Consider the following 14901-nt stretch of genomic DNA (forward strand, 5'->3'; position numbering starts at 1 on the left):
AAAAGAAGGGTGTTACAAGGAGAAAGTGGTTATTTGCACTGAATGCTAAGAGACCAATTAAAATGAGAATAGAAAAGTGACCAATTGATTTAGTGCCACAGAAATCACTGGCTACCTTGGCAAGAGAGCAGCTTCTGAAGAATGATGCCACAATGCAGAGTGAAGTGAATGGAGAAAAGAATGGAATGTGAGGAAGAGAATACAAAATCATACGATAATTCTTTGAGTAATTTTGCTGTCCAGGACTTCTGGTGTGGTGCTGTAGGATCATCACCGGACAGTGAACCACAAGGTTGGCAGTTCAAACCCACCAGCTTCTCCTTGGAAACCCTAAGCTGTTGCTGTTAAGTGCTGTCAAGTTGGTTCCGACCAGACCACAGCGACCCTGTATAAGGTTTTCAAGGAGCATCTGGTGATCCTGAACTACTGACCTTGCAGTCCAGCGCATTAACCCACTGCACCACACCAGTACTCGGAAACCCTATACACAATTGCTATGAGCAGAGACTGACTGGACAGCACTTAACAATAAGATTTTAAGTTCAGATATTACAGTATAATATTTGTGTTTTATATATAATAGAGAGAAAAATAAAAATAGATACTAGAAGACATGTAGGTTATTACTGCAAGTCCTGGAAAAGGAAGGGAGGATCCGAATATAAGTCAAGTCCCTAGGAATGTTTTAGGGGTAAGCACATGTCATCCATTTTAATAGGAGGGCAAAGTAGACAGATGCAGGGACACTGTTCAACTAGTACAAGGTGAGAATGGAAGCTCCCATGTGATTGCTTTTCTTTCCTCAGCGAAATACATAATAGGACTGGGGTTAACCAGAGAAGGAGTACAGGAAAAACAAGTGATTACCTTGGTTAGAGAAGGAAAATGCAGACATAAAGGCCAGTTTCTAGTGCTCAAGTGAAGGGCTTATGTATTCAAGAATATTCAAAGTAATTTCTTTCATAATTTCTTAATTAGCAGCTATAAAAAACATTCAACAGATAAGCTAATTCTATTGCAGTTTTAGTAGAACTGACTAACTCAATCTATATATTACAATGCAGAGCATAAAGGCTCCAGGTTCTAAAATAAGCCAACTTCCATATATATGTTTTAAACACTGTTGGAAATTCTGGTTAAGATGAAATATGATTTATCACAAAATACCTATAGCAGACAAATGCAAGGACATTTTAAAGAGAAAAATTTTGTACCTGAGATTTTTCCAGGAGATCAACCAAAATAGGAGGTAATTCTTCTGCATCTAAGTATTCAAGCAATTCCCCTTCTTCATAAGGCAATCGAATGGTCTCAGAATCTTAATTCAAAAACATAAGTTTCTTAAAATAATCAAGCTCAAAGGAAAACCTAGGTGCATAATTTAAATGAATTTTCATAAAAAATAAAAAGCCAAAAAGGTCTTCAAAAGTCTTTCATTGAAGTCTTATATATCAGTTGCTTTCCTTATTACAAAAACTCACTAAATTATATAAAATTTTAGATCAGAAAGGAGAAAAAAACCCATAATACATTATGAAAGAATACCTGGTTGGTAGCCAATGCTCAATTCAGATATGAAAAGTAAAATTGGCATAAGAACACAATTCAAATCACAGCCACCCAAAGCAAACCCAATGTTGTCAAGGTGATTTAAATTCATAGAATCCTATAGGACAAAGTAGAACTGCTCCATAGGGTTTCCCAGGCTGTAAATCTTTAAGGTAACAGACTGTCTATCTTTCTCCCACTGAGTGGCTGGTGGGTTCAAACCACTGATCATTTCAGTTAGTAGTTCAGCATTTAACCTATTTTGTTACTAGGGTTCTTAAGTCACATTCAGCAGCACCATGATTAGAAGATGACATGATTCCAACATGAGAGTAAATGAAAGTTCCTCGATGATTACTTAATCTAACCTGCAAATTAAGAATGATAATTTGGTTCTTCATCTGAAAAATGATCACTTGTAGAACAAAATTCTCTAGTGTTACATTTTATAATTCTTAACTAGGTGAGTTCTCTGTAGAACCTATAACATTAGCATGGCCATATCAAATTTTTAGATGCTTCTAATGAAATTTTGGTGTTCTGGTGTGGCACTGTGGGTTAATGAGTTGGTCTGCAAAGTTGACTTGAACTGCAAGGTCAGTGGTTCAAATTCACCAGCTATTCCTCAGAAACCCCATACAGGGTCGCTATGAGTTGTAACCGACTCAATGGCAATTTATAGTAACAGCAATGAAATCTTAACAATGAAATCTAAGATTACTTATATTTTGAAGCTCTGTTTTCATATTCACATTTACAAGATAAATTTTTTAATAAAAAATTGACATAAAAGGCAGTGACTCTCCCTACTGATACTTTTCATCTTGTTTAAACAGGTCTGGTAAAGAGAGATGGGGATAAGATTCTTATGATTCAGTTGTGAGTAAATGTTATCATGACTAATTGTGACTGTCACAAACTGTAGACGTTTATAACAATTATGGGGAAGTAGTTAATCTTACAGTCCAGAAACAGAGGACCCTAGGACCATCAAGGGAGAAGAGCAAAAGCGGAATGTGGGATCTATCCATAGAAGCAGCAACACCAGAGATGGAGACAGAGATGAGGACATGGAGAGAGGGAGCAGATGTTGACTCTGAACTCAAGGAAGGGGAGGGACTGGGTGCTGGTGGCTAGGAGATAGGCTTGCAGAATGTGCCCTTTGGTCATTTAAATGATTATATATTTCTGAGTGTTTTTGTGTGTATCCCCCCAAAAAAACAAAAACTGACGGAATAGAAGCAAATACTGTTGAATGATTATGCATGGAGGAGATTGTAATCATTGCAATGAAACGATGGGTGTAAAGCCAATGTTCTCCCCCGTAAAGTATCACTCAGTTCACAATAAAAACTAAAAAAAAAGCAGTGAGTCTATAATTCTGAAGGTTGAAAACTCAGTATATGCAAAAGTAAAATATATCTTAAAATATTTTATGCTTAAAATAAAAATGCAACGTAAGTGGCAAAAGAAAAATCTGGACAACATTATCATGGTTTTTATAATTTGATACCAAAGACTTACCTCAATTAGAATACTTTTTAGAAAGGATAATCATATTTAAGAAAATTTCTAATATTCTAAAGAAAGCACATTACAAAGACAAACGCAATAAAATTTCTGTTCGCATTACTGATCTGATGGACTAACAATTTAGCAGGTAACCCCTTTTAAAAACTGGCCAAGGTATTTCTGAGGCAACAGCTCTCTGTAGCATCTTACCTGATCCATTTTTTCCCCTGAGCATCAGAGAATATCCCTCATTTCCTGGATACAGATTGACCACTAGACATGACAAAGTCTCTTGCATAACAAGCTTCTCTAACAAGTTCACATTTCTTCTTAATTTCTGCTTTTAAAAGAGGTAGATCATGAAAATGATCCATATAAACTTAACAAATACTACGATTTAATAAAATCAGACATGAATTAATCTTGGGATGCTTTTTCCATAGGATGATCATGAATATATGGGTTAAGATGCACCAACACTATGACACCATATATAGGACATCTATGTAAACTTAATTTTTACCTACTGCTAAATTTTATGTAAAGTAATTCAACCACAAAGAAAAACTGGTGGTCCATAAAATAAAAATATTTAAATATTAAATATGTAACATTGAATGTATAAGCAGAAAATATTAAAATATAAAACCATTAAATGTAATTACATAAAATATACGTTATACTTATTTGTAAATATAAACATTTATTTGCCTTATATAAATGAAGAATTTGTGGCAGTCTCTTCAGTTATACGCTGACAAGTGTACATTACTTATATATTTTATGTCCTAAACTAAATTCAAATAGGTTCAATAGCTCTGAGTTAAAATGTCAAACCCAAAACAACTAATTAGTAAGAGGAAACTTAGTCAATTTTCTTCAAATTTAACAATTCCTTACTTTGTGGTACAAGGAATTTACTTAATATATCTTTTAGCCATGGTCTTTGGGACTCCTACACCAAATAACTTAATTGGAGTATGCAAATAGGTTATACAGACTCTATTGTAGGGATTGGTTAGTTTTGTAATTGTGCTAGGTTTAAAATGAGTCATCTAAGAAGTAGAAAAAAGATGATCCAGGACCATAAGAAAAGAAGAGACATGAGAGAGTCCCGGAAAAGAAGCAGTAATGTGAAGAGTAGCAGTAGATTTCTGGACCCATGGATCCAGTAAAGCCAAGTGTCTATGGGCAGGAGGCTGACTTGCAGAATGTGCCCTTTGGACATTGACAGTGCTTAAAGGAACTTTGTAACACCTGCCCAAACAGGGCAGAGGCCAAGGTGTCACATGGCTGAGAGGTCAAAGACAAGAGCAAGACATGCCTATAGCACTGCAGAGAAGAGGTGTTCCTGACTGGAGGACTGCTGCATCCTGAATTATACCCTGGTCACTTCCTTAATAGACCCCACATTTATGAGTATTGTCTATGAGCTCTGTGAGACCAATGCAACACATTATCCAGAACCCAGATGTGAAGAAGAGAGTGCTGTGGGAGGGATGGTTGGTGTCAGAAGAGGGCAAACAAAGCCTTGGGCTGATTCTGAGCTTCTATTTGCCCCTTGTGAAGACATGGTTTTCCTGCCATTTTTGCATACTTTAAAAGAAAAAAAAAATTCCACCAGGAACTATTATGTACATTCATCAAAATCCATGATTTTAGAAATGGATACGATTTGAAATTAAATTTATTTATACACATAACAATTTCTTTCACTAAATTTTATTTAAGAAAGGTATCTGAGTCAATAGACATTTTTGTAGGATCTGAAAATTGTCATTATCTACGTTACATACATGCACATATTTTATAACAATGGTAAGTATTAAATAAGGATTTATTCATATACACAAAGAGCAAAAACATTCCATTCTTGGGGAAGAAGAGGAATAGGGAGAGTAAACAAATTTTAATCACTTTTATGCAAAAAACAAGCAAAAAAAGGACTATTTTACTATTTCTTTCATTGAAAAAAAAAAAAAAGAAAGAAAACACTTCCAAACTGTATACTTTAAATGTGTAATCAGGACTGTGAGGGTTAGAAATGTAAAGGTAGATGTTTTATAGCAAGGAGGAGAGTGATTAACTTTTCAGTCTAGGAGCGGAGGTCCCTAGGACCATCAAGGGAGAAGAGCAGAGAGCAGGACCCTAACCAGAGAAGCAGTGATGCCTGAAATGGAGGCAGAGATGATGACATGGAGCAATGAAGCCGCAGGAGACTTTAGATCTAGAGAGGAAGAAAGACTGACTGTGTGCTGAAGACCTGGGGGGTACGGGAGGCAGGATTGCAGGGTATACCCTTTGTTTGGTTGAAGATGCATGGAGGGGACTGTAACCATGGCAATGAGGCGATATACGATAGAATGAATGTAAAATTAATGTTCTCCCAGGTAAACTATCACATGATTCACAATAAAACATTTAAGAAAAAAAAAATGTGTATGTGCAATTCATTACACCTCAAGAAATCTGTTAAAACTTAAGGACTAACCACACCATAAAATTTATTTCTACAAGTCTAACAGGAATTTTTGTGTAATGGAAAAATTTTAGACGCTAGACACTGCTAGAATTCTACTATTTTTGGCTAAATGGTAAAAAGGCATTCGTTTTTTAATTAAGTAAGGACAAGAAAAGTTCATGAGACCTTTAAGACTTTTCCAAACCAGAAGTCCATAAGATATCTAGTAAATGATTTCTATTCTATCTATAAGTTGCATGCAGAAATATTTCCTGCATGTCATAAAAATGAATTGGGTCTATATAAATTAATAAGTTCATGGTCAGGGGAAATGTGAATTTTTCATGCATGCTATGTAATTTTACTTTTCCAGTACTTCTCGTACAAATCACTACCAGAAAATGGGTTACTTTTCTCGTGTTCAAAATACAGAAATTTCTTCCTAGGGCAAATTACAAATCAAAAGATAAACATATACTGTGGTTTTGCCTCCTGTGATTTCTCAGTCTGATATTCAGCTACTAGTAAGTGCTATTCCCTTTCTTGTACCAAAGCAGGTGACTTCTGCCTGGTGCCAGAGAAACCTGGGCTCTCTGAATCAGCGGCATAACAAGTTTGGCTACAAAAGATAACAGTTCACTCACTAAAATATAAATCATTAACTGCTTCAAACTGAAGTCCTCCAAACTTCCTACTTTCTCTATATTTTGAAAGTCACAGTAACCACAAAAAACTTGAATTTACCTTAACCTCAGGTTCTTTCTCACATTCTTCAACATACAAGTCATAAAGTTTTTGAAATACAGATTTTCTAAAAAAATTTAACAGACAATATACAATGTTAATGCAATAATCATTACCATGTAAACGACACTTTAAATTTTTCCTTAATTTTATCCAATTTTCCAAAAATTAGGGGTGGGATCTGATAAAATAAACATAAACTTAGAAATTCCTAATACATGGAAATAACTAATATAACTTCACAACTTGGTACCTGGGAGGGATGCAATAAATGGTGGTGGCTATCATTATCATGTTTCAATGAATCTAAGATGTCATCAATTAAGTATGCATACCTTCCACTAGACAAGGATTTCCTTTTAGGAGGCCTCTGCCGGGCACTTTCAATGACATACTAAAAAAAGAAAAGTTTATGAACATAACTTGCCTTTTACTTAGTGAAGGAACAAATATGTTTCTTGCCAATATCTGTAAGGCTAAAAAGGCTATTTATACACACAAGTGTCTGATTCATTTCAAATGATAACGTGTAGGGAAAACTACTTAACTTCTAAATACATGTGAAATGTAAACAGCACTAAAATGTAGCATTATACACCTACTCCTCACTATTGCCATAATTAGGTTCCAAAAACAAGGTTTTTATGTGAAAATGGAAGGTTTTTTAAAAAAATTATTTTCAGATCATCCATTAGTCCAAATTTTTTTAACTTAGAACTATGATTACAGACAGGAATAACAGCAACTAAGATTTACTGATATGCTCATTACTGTGATGAATCCAGCTATGGATTATTCCTCTGCAAAGGAGGTTGGAGGAGACAAAGCTAAATAAAGCTGGGCGGTGTGACTGGAGAGCCCCCAGCTTAACACTTCACCTTCCTCCAGTGTTGGGTCAGTTTCCCTGAAAAAGCAGTCTCCAGGATTCCACTCGTACCCCTACAAGCCCTCCATTCAGTCCTGGAGCCTGCTCTGCCCTTCAGGCCTGGTGACTCACCAAGGCTCAGGGCTTCCTGGGAGGATGCTGGGATTCTAGTCAAGAGCTCAACACCGAACATCAACAAGGCAGAGGCTTCAGGTCCAGTTCAGCACTCTTTGGTATACCTAACTAGCAAAAAAGCAAACATTTCTTCCCAACACCGTCTGATACTTTCCTACCCCAGAGCAATTCTAAGCTGCACAGCCTCAGACTACAAAGGAGCTGTGAGCCCAAAACAAGTGCCTGTTGGCTAGGTGTTGCCGGTGCATTCGCCTGGTGGCTATCATGGAGGAAACCGGCCCCACACAGGAGATGGACAGAGTACTCCTGCAAGCAGGAGGGAGCGAAAGGCAAGGGCAGCCCTCCTTGAGGCAGGGGATGCTATGAAGCTATTGATTAGTTACTGCACAAAACACTTGGAAAGTAGATTTTTTACTGTTGTAAATGTGAAATGTTGATGAGATAGTTCGAGAGGAGTAGGTGTATTTCAATACTATGATATAAGCAAAAGCTTACAGAACTGTGATTTCACAGGTCAGAAATATTAATACGCTTTATGGTTATTCAGAAAATAAGAACGTATTTGAAACAGTACTATATTCTGCAAGGATTTTTTAGCTGTTTTTTGTCCTTTGATTAATCAGAAAACTTATAAAACAGGAAACAGTAATTTTAGAAATTTGATGTCATTGTTCAAATATATTTTATTCCACAGCATTATGATCTAAGGAGTCCAAGTAATACATGATCCAAATATGACCTGTTATTTCTGCATATTCATAGCAAAAGTATTAACATATTTGTCCTAAAATAATATACACACATCTCTTAAAATTGAGTTTTTGTCAATTTAAGGCTATTTTAATATGCAACTTAGTTATGCCTCACCTCTGCACGATCCAAAGCTAGTTCTAAAGCTTGTTGCTGTAAAAGTAAATAGTGTATTTGGTAATATTAGTTATTTTCACAATAATTGAATATACATTCAACATTTCTAATTAAGTATTTAAAATGTACTCTATTTTAAAAATGTTTTTAAAAGATTTTTTTCTCAACTCTCATCTGTCCCCTTATATGCTAAAAAGATTACATGAACAAATGTGGCAGCATTATGTACCTGATTGTGGCTAAAAACTAGTTAAGAAATGCTAAAACTGTTTCTGTGGTTAGTACTCTAAGAGACTGATACAGAAGGTGGGTACCGCTAGTTTTGTTGTTTGTATCTTCAAGGTGATTTCAACTCCTGGCAAATCCATGTGTGTAGAGCAGAACTGCTCCACAGGATTTTCAAAACTGTGCCTTTTCGGAAGTGGATCACCAAGCTTTACATCTGAGGCATATATATCCTTAAGATAGGGATCGGGGCGGTTTGGTACATAATTATCAACTTAGAAAGTTTTAACATCTGCAGAGAATCTATAATAACCGATATCTAGCTCAATGTCTAGGAGGCATGAAATAAATGATGATTATTATATTACAATGAATTTAACATGCCTCCAATTATATGTATGCATCATTTTTTTAGACCACATTAAGAAAAAAAAATTGCTGTCAATTATAATTGTAGGATGTCACTGATCATAGACTCATCTGGAATTCAGGGACTTAAGATGTAAAAAATGCATCTTAGAATTGATGAAACATAGTATTATTACTAAGAATAATATTTAAGATCTACTAGTTAATCCTCATCCTTCATCCATTTCTTCAAAATTTTTATTCTATGGAAGAGGGAGAAATATAAAAGTGATGTCTTCCTCATTTGTGAGGTTTACATCTACAGTAACACATAAGAAAAAATAAACCACTAGGTTCTCAACAAGGTTATGCAAATATGTACCATGGAGGATTTATATTTCCTATTTTGTAGTTTGGGCACCACACAGTTACAGTATTTTTCATTCAGAATGCTAGGTATTTTAAAAATCCATTCAGAAGCAAAGAACATCCACCAAAATTCCAGAATAGCTTCAGGAAGAACAATTTCCCATCCTTTGGAAATGCATGGAAAGGTGTAAGTGACCCTGACACCATAACTATGCATGGAAAACTCACATAAATAACCCTATAAAAATAATTCATACAAATAATTCTATAAAAATAGCTAGTCTTTTTAGCACACAAAAACCTAAATAAGTGAAAAAAGTCTGAAATTTGCCATCGTTCAATAGGCTCAGTTAAAATAAGTTTATTCAAAGTTATTTAAAAATCTTATTAAGAAGTATTGTTGTTAAATACTGTCAAGTCAGTTCTGATTCATAGCGACCCTATATAGGGTTTCCAAGGAGCAGCTGGTGGGTTTTAACCGCAGACCTTATGATTCACAGTCCAGTGTCGGTCCTACAGTGCCACACCAGTAGTAGTTCCCAGGATTTACAATGAGCTTTTTGAGCAAAACCTATTTTTCAGAATGAAAATACTAGGATTTATGTTTGTTGCTGGTGTTATGTGCCACTGAGTCGGTCCCGACTGACAGTGATCCAGGGACAAGGCTTCCGAGGCTATCAATCTTTACAGAAGCAGAAAGCCTCCTTTTTCACCCATGGATCAGCTGGTAAATTTGAATTGCTGACCTTATGGTTAGCAGCCCAGTAAGGAACTCACTACCTCACCAGGGCTTCTCTGGATCTCTATTCCTGACAAATACATAAAGTTCTTAAAATAAGCTTACGATGTAAATGTGCTGTGAAGAATTAAATAAACACTATAGGATAATTTTAAATAGCAGTCCTCTCAAGAAAACAATTTATCTTCTGATATCAAAACTTCAAAATGCTAGTTAGATACACAGATGCATGCACATTTGTAAATGCGTCATTCATTCAGTCTCCTGAGGGAAATGCTAAGAAAGTAAGAATGCAAAACATAAGCAACAGCAGAATCCTATTGATATATTTTCACTTTTTAATAATAGGGTAGGAGTAGAATTATGAAGAGGGCTTTTTAAAATTTGTGGGGAAAAAATCCCATTTTAATTCCCTTATTCCATGAACCTTTTGAAACCCCCTCATATAAGCTCCCAATAGAAGACACATATGTGTTTTCCAAGGTTTGATCAATGCTCATGTATTGTTATATGCTCTTTCCTCTTTAAAATATTAAAAAAATACTTTTTTCTTTAATTTTTTAATGGCAAAAGTTAATGAATGGTCTTAAGTATGCTTGATGACTGGAAGTCAGTCATCAGAAACATAAGAGAAGAGTTAGCACTGACGTTGCTTAACGTTTATACCATGTACGGTAAACAAGTAAATGGTTTGTGTATTTATTTTTAAATTAAAAAAAAAAAAGAGACCATTGAAAATATGAGAAACCTGTGCTCCACCCCAAACTATTTTTAGTTACACTCATTTGCATTGCTAAGAATTTGGTTTTAAAAAATACTTCACAAAGATAGATGAATTATCGATATAAATTATATTTGACAATTTAAATTATAACCCTTAATTTCAACATGAGTATTACATTATGTAGAGAATACTATGCATGTGATTGCTAAGTAATTCAAAGTTGAGTAACTTACACAATATGTAAAAGTATTTCTGTATCGATAACACAAATATTTCTATGGAGATGAAGGAAGAGAACATTCTAATGCCCTTCTAAAACACACATTTGGAACAAATGAGTTATAGCTTACCATTGTGGTATAATACAGGATTCCAAAAAGAGGAGAAAATTTAAATGTGTTGATGAAGTAGGGTGAAAATCATGTCTTTAATATCAATCTTATAGTACTGCAAAAGCAAAAACAACAAAAACCTCTTTATTACATAAGACTAACCAGAAAAGGAAATGAGATTTCGTAATTAACAAGGAAAATTACTTGAGGCACATATATTTTTAACATAAAATCTGTTCTGATAAAATTTAAGTACTAAAATTTATCTGTTTATTGCTAAGTAGTACAGTTTGAACTAGGTAGGAACAAATACAGTTTGCAAGCTAAAATGATGACTTTCTTGAAAAATACTTAGCATCTCTGGATAAAGAAAGAGTAGAAACAGCTCCATACAGGTTCCTTTAGAGAAAAGCACATTCTTCCCAACAACTCCTATGTAAATTCTGCTGGAAAATAACAGGTTTTGTTTACAACTTTTGCCATTTATAATCTTCGAGCGTAAAATACTAATTCAATTGGCCACAAAGTTCTCTATATTGCATTTTCTTATAGATTATTGTTGTTGTTGTTAAGTGCCGTCGAGTTGATTCTGACCTGTAGAGACCCTGTATAAGGTTTTCGAGTAGCAGCTGATGAGCTTGAACCGACAACCTTGCAGTTCAAACAGCTTTGCAGTCTGGCACATTAACCCACAGTACCACACCAGGACTCCTTCTTATAGATTATGTCTCCTCAAAATATGTATTGTAAATCCTATTCTCTATACCTTTTTTCAACAACATACCAACCACTATGCATGTGCACATTGCTGGATGGAAAACACAGAAATCAAACAGAATGTGGGAAGGGACCATGGAAAAGGCTCAATATTGTTATTCAGAACAAGGATGTTCATATGCAACTTCAGGCAGAAGCTAAAGAAAATTAAAACACCATTAAGAGTCAAAATATGACCTGGAGTATATTCTACCTGAATTTAGATACCATCTCAAAATCAGATTTAATGCATTGTCTAATGAATGAAAACCAAAAGAGTTGTGGGATGACATCAAGGAATCACATATGAAGAAATCAAAAGGCCATTAAAAAGACAGAAAAGAAGGGAAATAGCAAAATGATTATCAGAAAAGACTTTGAAACGTGCTCTAGAATTTAGAGAACCTAAAAGAATGGGAGTGCGGTGGCTCCATTAGATAAACACTGGACTGGGAACCACAAGGTTTGCGTTAAGAGCACACCAGCCACTCCCCTGGGGGTTAAAATGAGGCTTTCTGCTCCCACAAATATCTGGTGCCTCGGAAACCCTATACAGGGTCTCTATGAGTTGGAACCAATTCCATGGCACGTAACAACAACAAAGTAAAAGGAAGATACAATGAAATAAAAGAGCTGAATATAATGAAAGATTTCAAAGGACTGTTCCAAAAGACAAAGCTTTAAAATGAAATATACAAAAGACCTGGAGTCATGTTTGGCATTTCTCAAGCTGAGAGAACTCAAAATTCAAGCCTAGAGCTATAACACCAAAGGATTTCATGGCAAAATATTGAATGACACAAGAAGCATCAAAAGAAGATAGAATGAATACAAAGAGTGATTTTATCAAAAAGAATTTATCAATGTCCAACAATTTCAGGAAGTAGCATATGATCAAGAACCAATAGTACTGAAGGAAGAAATTCAAGCTGTACTGAAGGCACTGGCTAAAAAACAATGTTCTGGTAATTGATGGAATACAAATAGAGAAATTTCTCAACAAACTGATGCAGAAGTAGACTACCTGGCCAACTGATTGGACGAAATTCATACTTGCGTTCATTCCAAAGAAAGGTGATGTGGAAATCAGGGAACAATATAATATCACATGCAGGTAAATTTTTGCTGAAGAAAAAAAAAATTGTAGCAGTACATTGACAGGGAACTGCCAGAAATTCAAGCCAGATTCCTTAGAGGGGATGGAAAAAGGGATATTATTGCTAATATGTGTCAGATGGATCTTAGCTGAAAGCAGAGTATCAGAAATAAGTTTAGGTGTGTTTTGTTGATTATGCAAATGTATTTCACTGTGGAGATCATAATAAACTATAGTGCTAATGAGGAATCTGTACATAGACCAAGAGGCTGCCATTAGAACAGAATAGGGCATATTGAGGGGTTTAAAATTAGGGAAGGTGTGAGCCAGGATTTCACCCTTTCACCATACTTATTCCTAGTGTGGTGCTGTTGGATAAGCACTAGGATGGGAACTGCAAGGCTGGCAGTTCAAACCCACCAGTTGACCCTGAGAACCCTATAAAGGGTCCCCATGAGTCAGAACCAACTCCACAGCACTTAACAACTCAATCTATATAATAGGCAACTAATCTGAGAACATAAACTATATGAAGAACACGGCATTAGGATTGGAAGAAAATCCATAAAGAATTGATGACTTTGAATGATGTGAATGGATAATATTAAATGACAGGGGGCTTCAAAAAGTTCACGGAAAAGTTTCACGATCTTTTAATTCCATGAACTTTTTGAAGCCCCTAATCCTGGTGTGGGGCTATGGGTTAATGTGCCAATTGCAAAGCCATCTGAACAGCAAAGTTGGCGGTTCAAGCTTACCAGCTGCTCCTTGGAAAGCCTATACAGGTTTACTATGGGTTGAAATCGACTCAACATCACTAAACAACAACAATATACCACAAGAGTCCCGGTGTGGCACTGTGGGTTAATGCACCAGACTGCAAGGTCAGTTTGAACTGCAAGGTCGGCAGTTCAAGCTCAACCAGTTACTCCTTGGAAACCCTATACAGGGTCGCTATGGGTCAGAATTGACTCGATGGCACTTAACAACAACAATATATCATGAACTGCTAGACATCTATGTTGAAAGATGTAGAGCCAAAATAGTTCTTAGACACAACTAAGAACTATTTTGGCACATTATCAGGAGGGACTGGCACATCTGTTACTTGTGGCATTTAGTTGTATCCTCTCTGCCTAAGTTGTTGTTATATGCCATGGAGTCGGTTCTGACTCATAGTGACCCTGCACAGGGTTTCTGAGGCTGTAAATCTTTACCGGAGCAGAAAGCCTCATCTTTCTCCTGTGGAACAGCTGATAGTTTCGAACTGCTGACCTTGTGGCTCGCAGCCCGATTCATAACCACTACGTTACCATAGAGAGACGCTCTCCTAAGAGAGAAGGTATAAGTGGTAAATAAAGCTACTTTCCAATCTGATTCTTATAACCATCCTGTGAACTGCCACAGTTGAGTCCAAGCACAATGTTCTGGTGACAGGACACAGAATTTTCTATGTAAAACTGTTTTTGATTTGTGTGTATGTTGAACTAAAAACTTAGGTTTTGCCAGTTCAGGATCAAAATAAGAAAAAAGAAAACAATAAAAAAAAACAAACCATGGACTGAGCTCTTATGGCTGTGTTAATAATTATTAAAATAATTAATAACTTAAAAAGACATTAACCTCACCTTAACAGATCTCACAGGAATTTAAGCTGAGTTTAGGTAAAGGTAATCTAAAGGAAAATATGGACAATCAAAATATGATGGAAGAGGCTTAGGAACTTTGCAGTATCAAAGTACTGGGTGGTGTTTCCTTCATAGGGTAGCTGTGGATCGAACCGACTGGATGGCACCTAACAACAAACTTAGTAGGTTACTTATACACCAAACATTTTGATTGTATAGAGAACTTAATGAAACAGTATGACGACACCCTAGCAATTATCTCCATTTTACAGAAGAAGTTCAAACAAGTAATTTCCCAAATTCACACTTGGAAATTCAGACCTCTCAGTTTATCTTAATTCTTTTTACTTAGTCTTAGTATAATACTGATACAACCTCTAAACCACCCAAATCGTTACCCATTTTTTAGATTTCTAAAGCAAGTCACATATAATAAAGACCCAATTCCACTCAAGCTAATGCAAACCTTTCTTTTCAATTTCGACTTTACATCAACAATCCATACACTGTACTCAGCCTAACTCGAAAATTTTGCTAGTCACCTTCTATTTT

At 35.6% G+C, this 14901-nt stretch overlaps 1 protein-coding gene across 3 annotated transcripts in view; it reads right to left on the bottom strand.

Annotated features, from left to right (window-relative positions):
- Positions 1–10987, bottom strand: part of SUPT20H (suppressor of Ty 20 homolog (S. cerevisiae)) — a 58573-nt gene extending 47586 nt beyond the window's left edge. For 2 of the 3 annotated variants that reach the window (XM_006837651.1, XM_006837650.1), the window contains exons 1-6: positions 10888–10984; positions 8133–8168; positions 6601–6659; positions 6266–6332; positions 3271–3397; positions 1215–1318 (exon numbers count right to left, since the gene is read on the bottom strand). In XM_006837651.1, coding sequence (XP_006837714.1) covers positions 1215–1318; positions 3271–3397; positions 6266–6332; positions 6601–6659; positions 8133–8168; positions 10888–10890 — 396 coding nt within the window. In that variant the 5' untranslated portion in view covers positions 10891–10984. Of the gene's footprint in view, positions 1–1214; positions 1319–3270; positions 3401–6265; positions 6333–6600; positions 6660–8132; positions 8169–10887 lie in introns of all 3 variants that reach the window. The other variant, XM_006837652.1, reaches the window with a different exon arrangement.
- Between the last annotated feature and the right edge of the window lie 3914 nt (positions 10988–14901).

The sequence above is a fragment of the Chrysochloris asiatica genome, unplaced genomic scaffold (assembly GCF_000296735.1).
Source record: "Chrysochloris asiatica unplaced genomic scaffold, ChrAsi1.0 scaffold00022, whole genome shotgun sequence".
Classification (NCBI taxonomy): Eukaryota; Metazoa; Chordata; class Mammalia; order Afrosoricida; family Chrysochloridae; genus Chrysochloris; species Chrysochloris asiatica.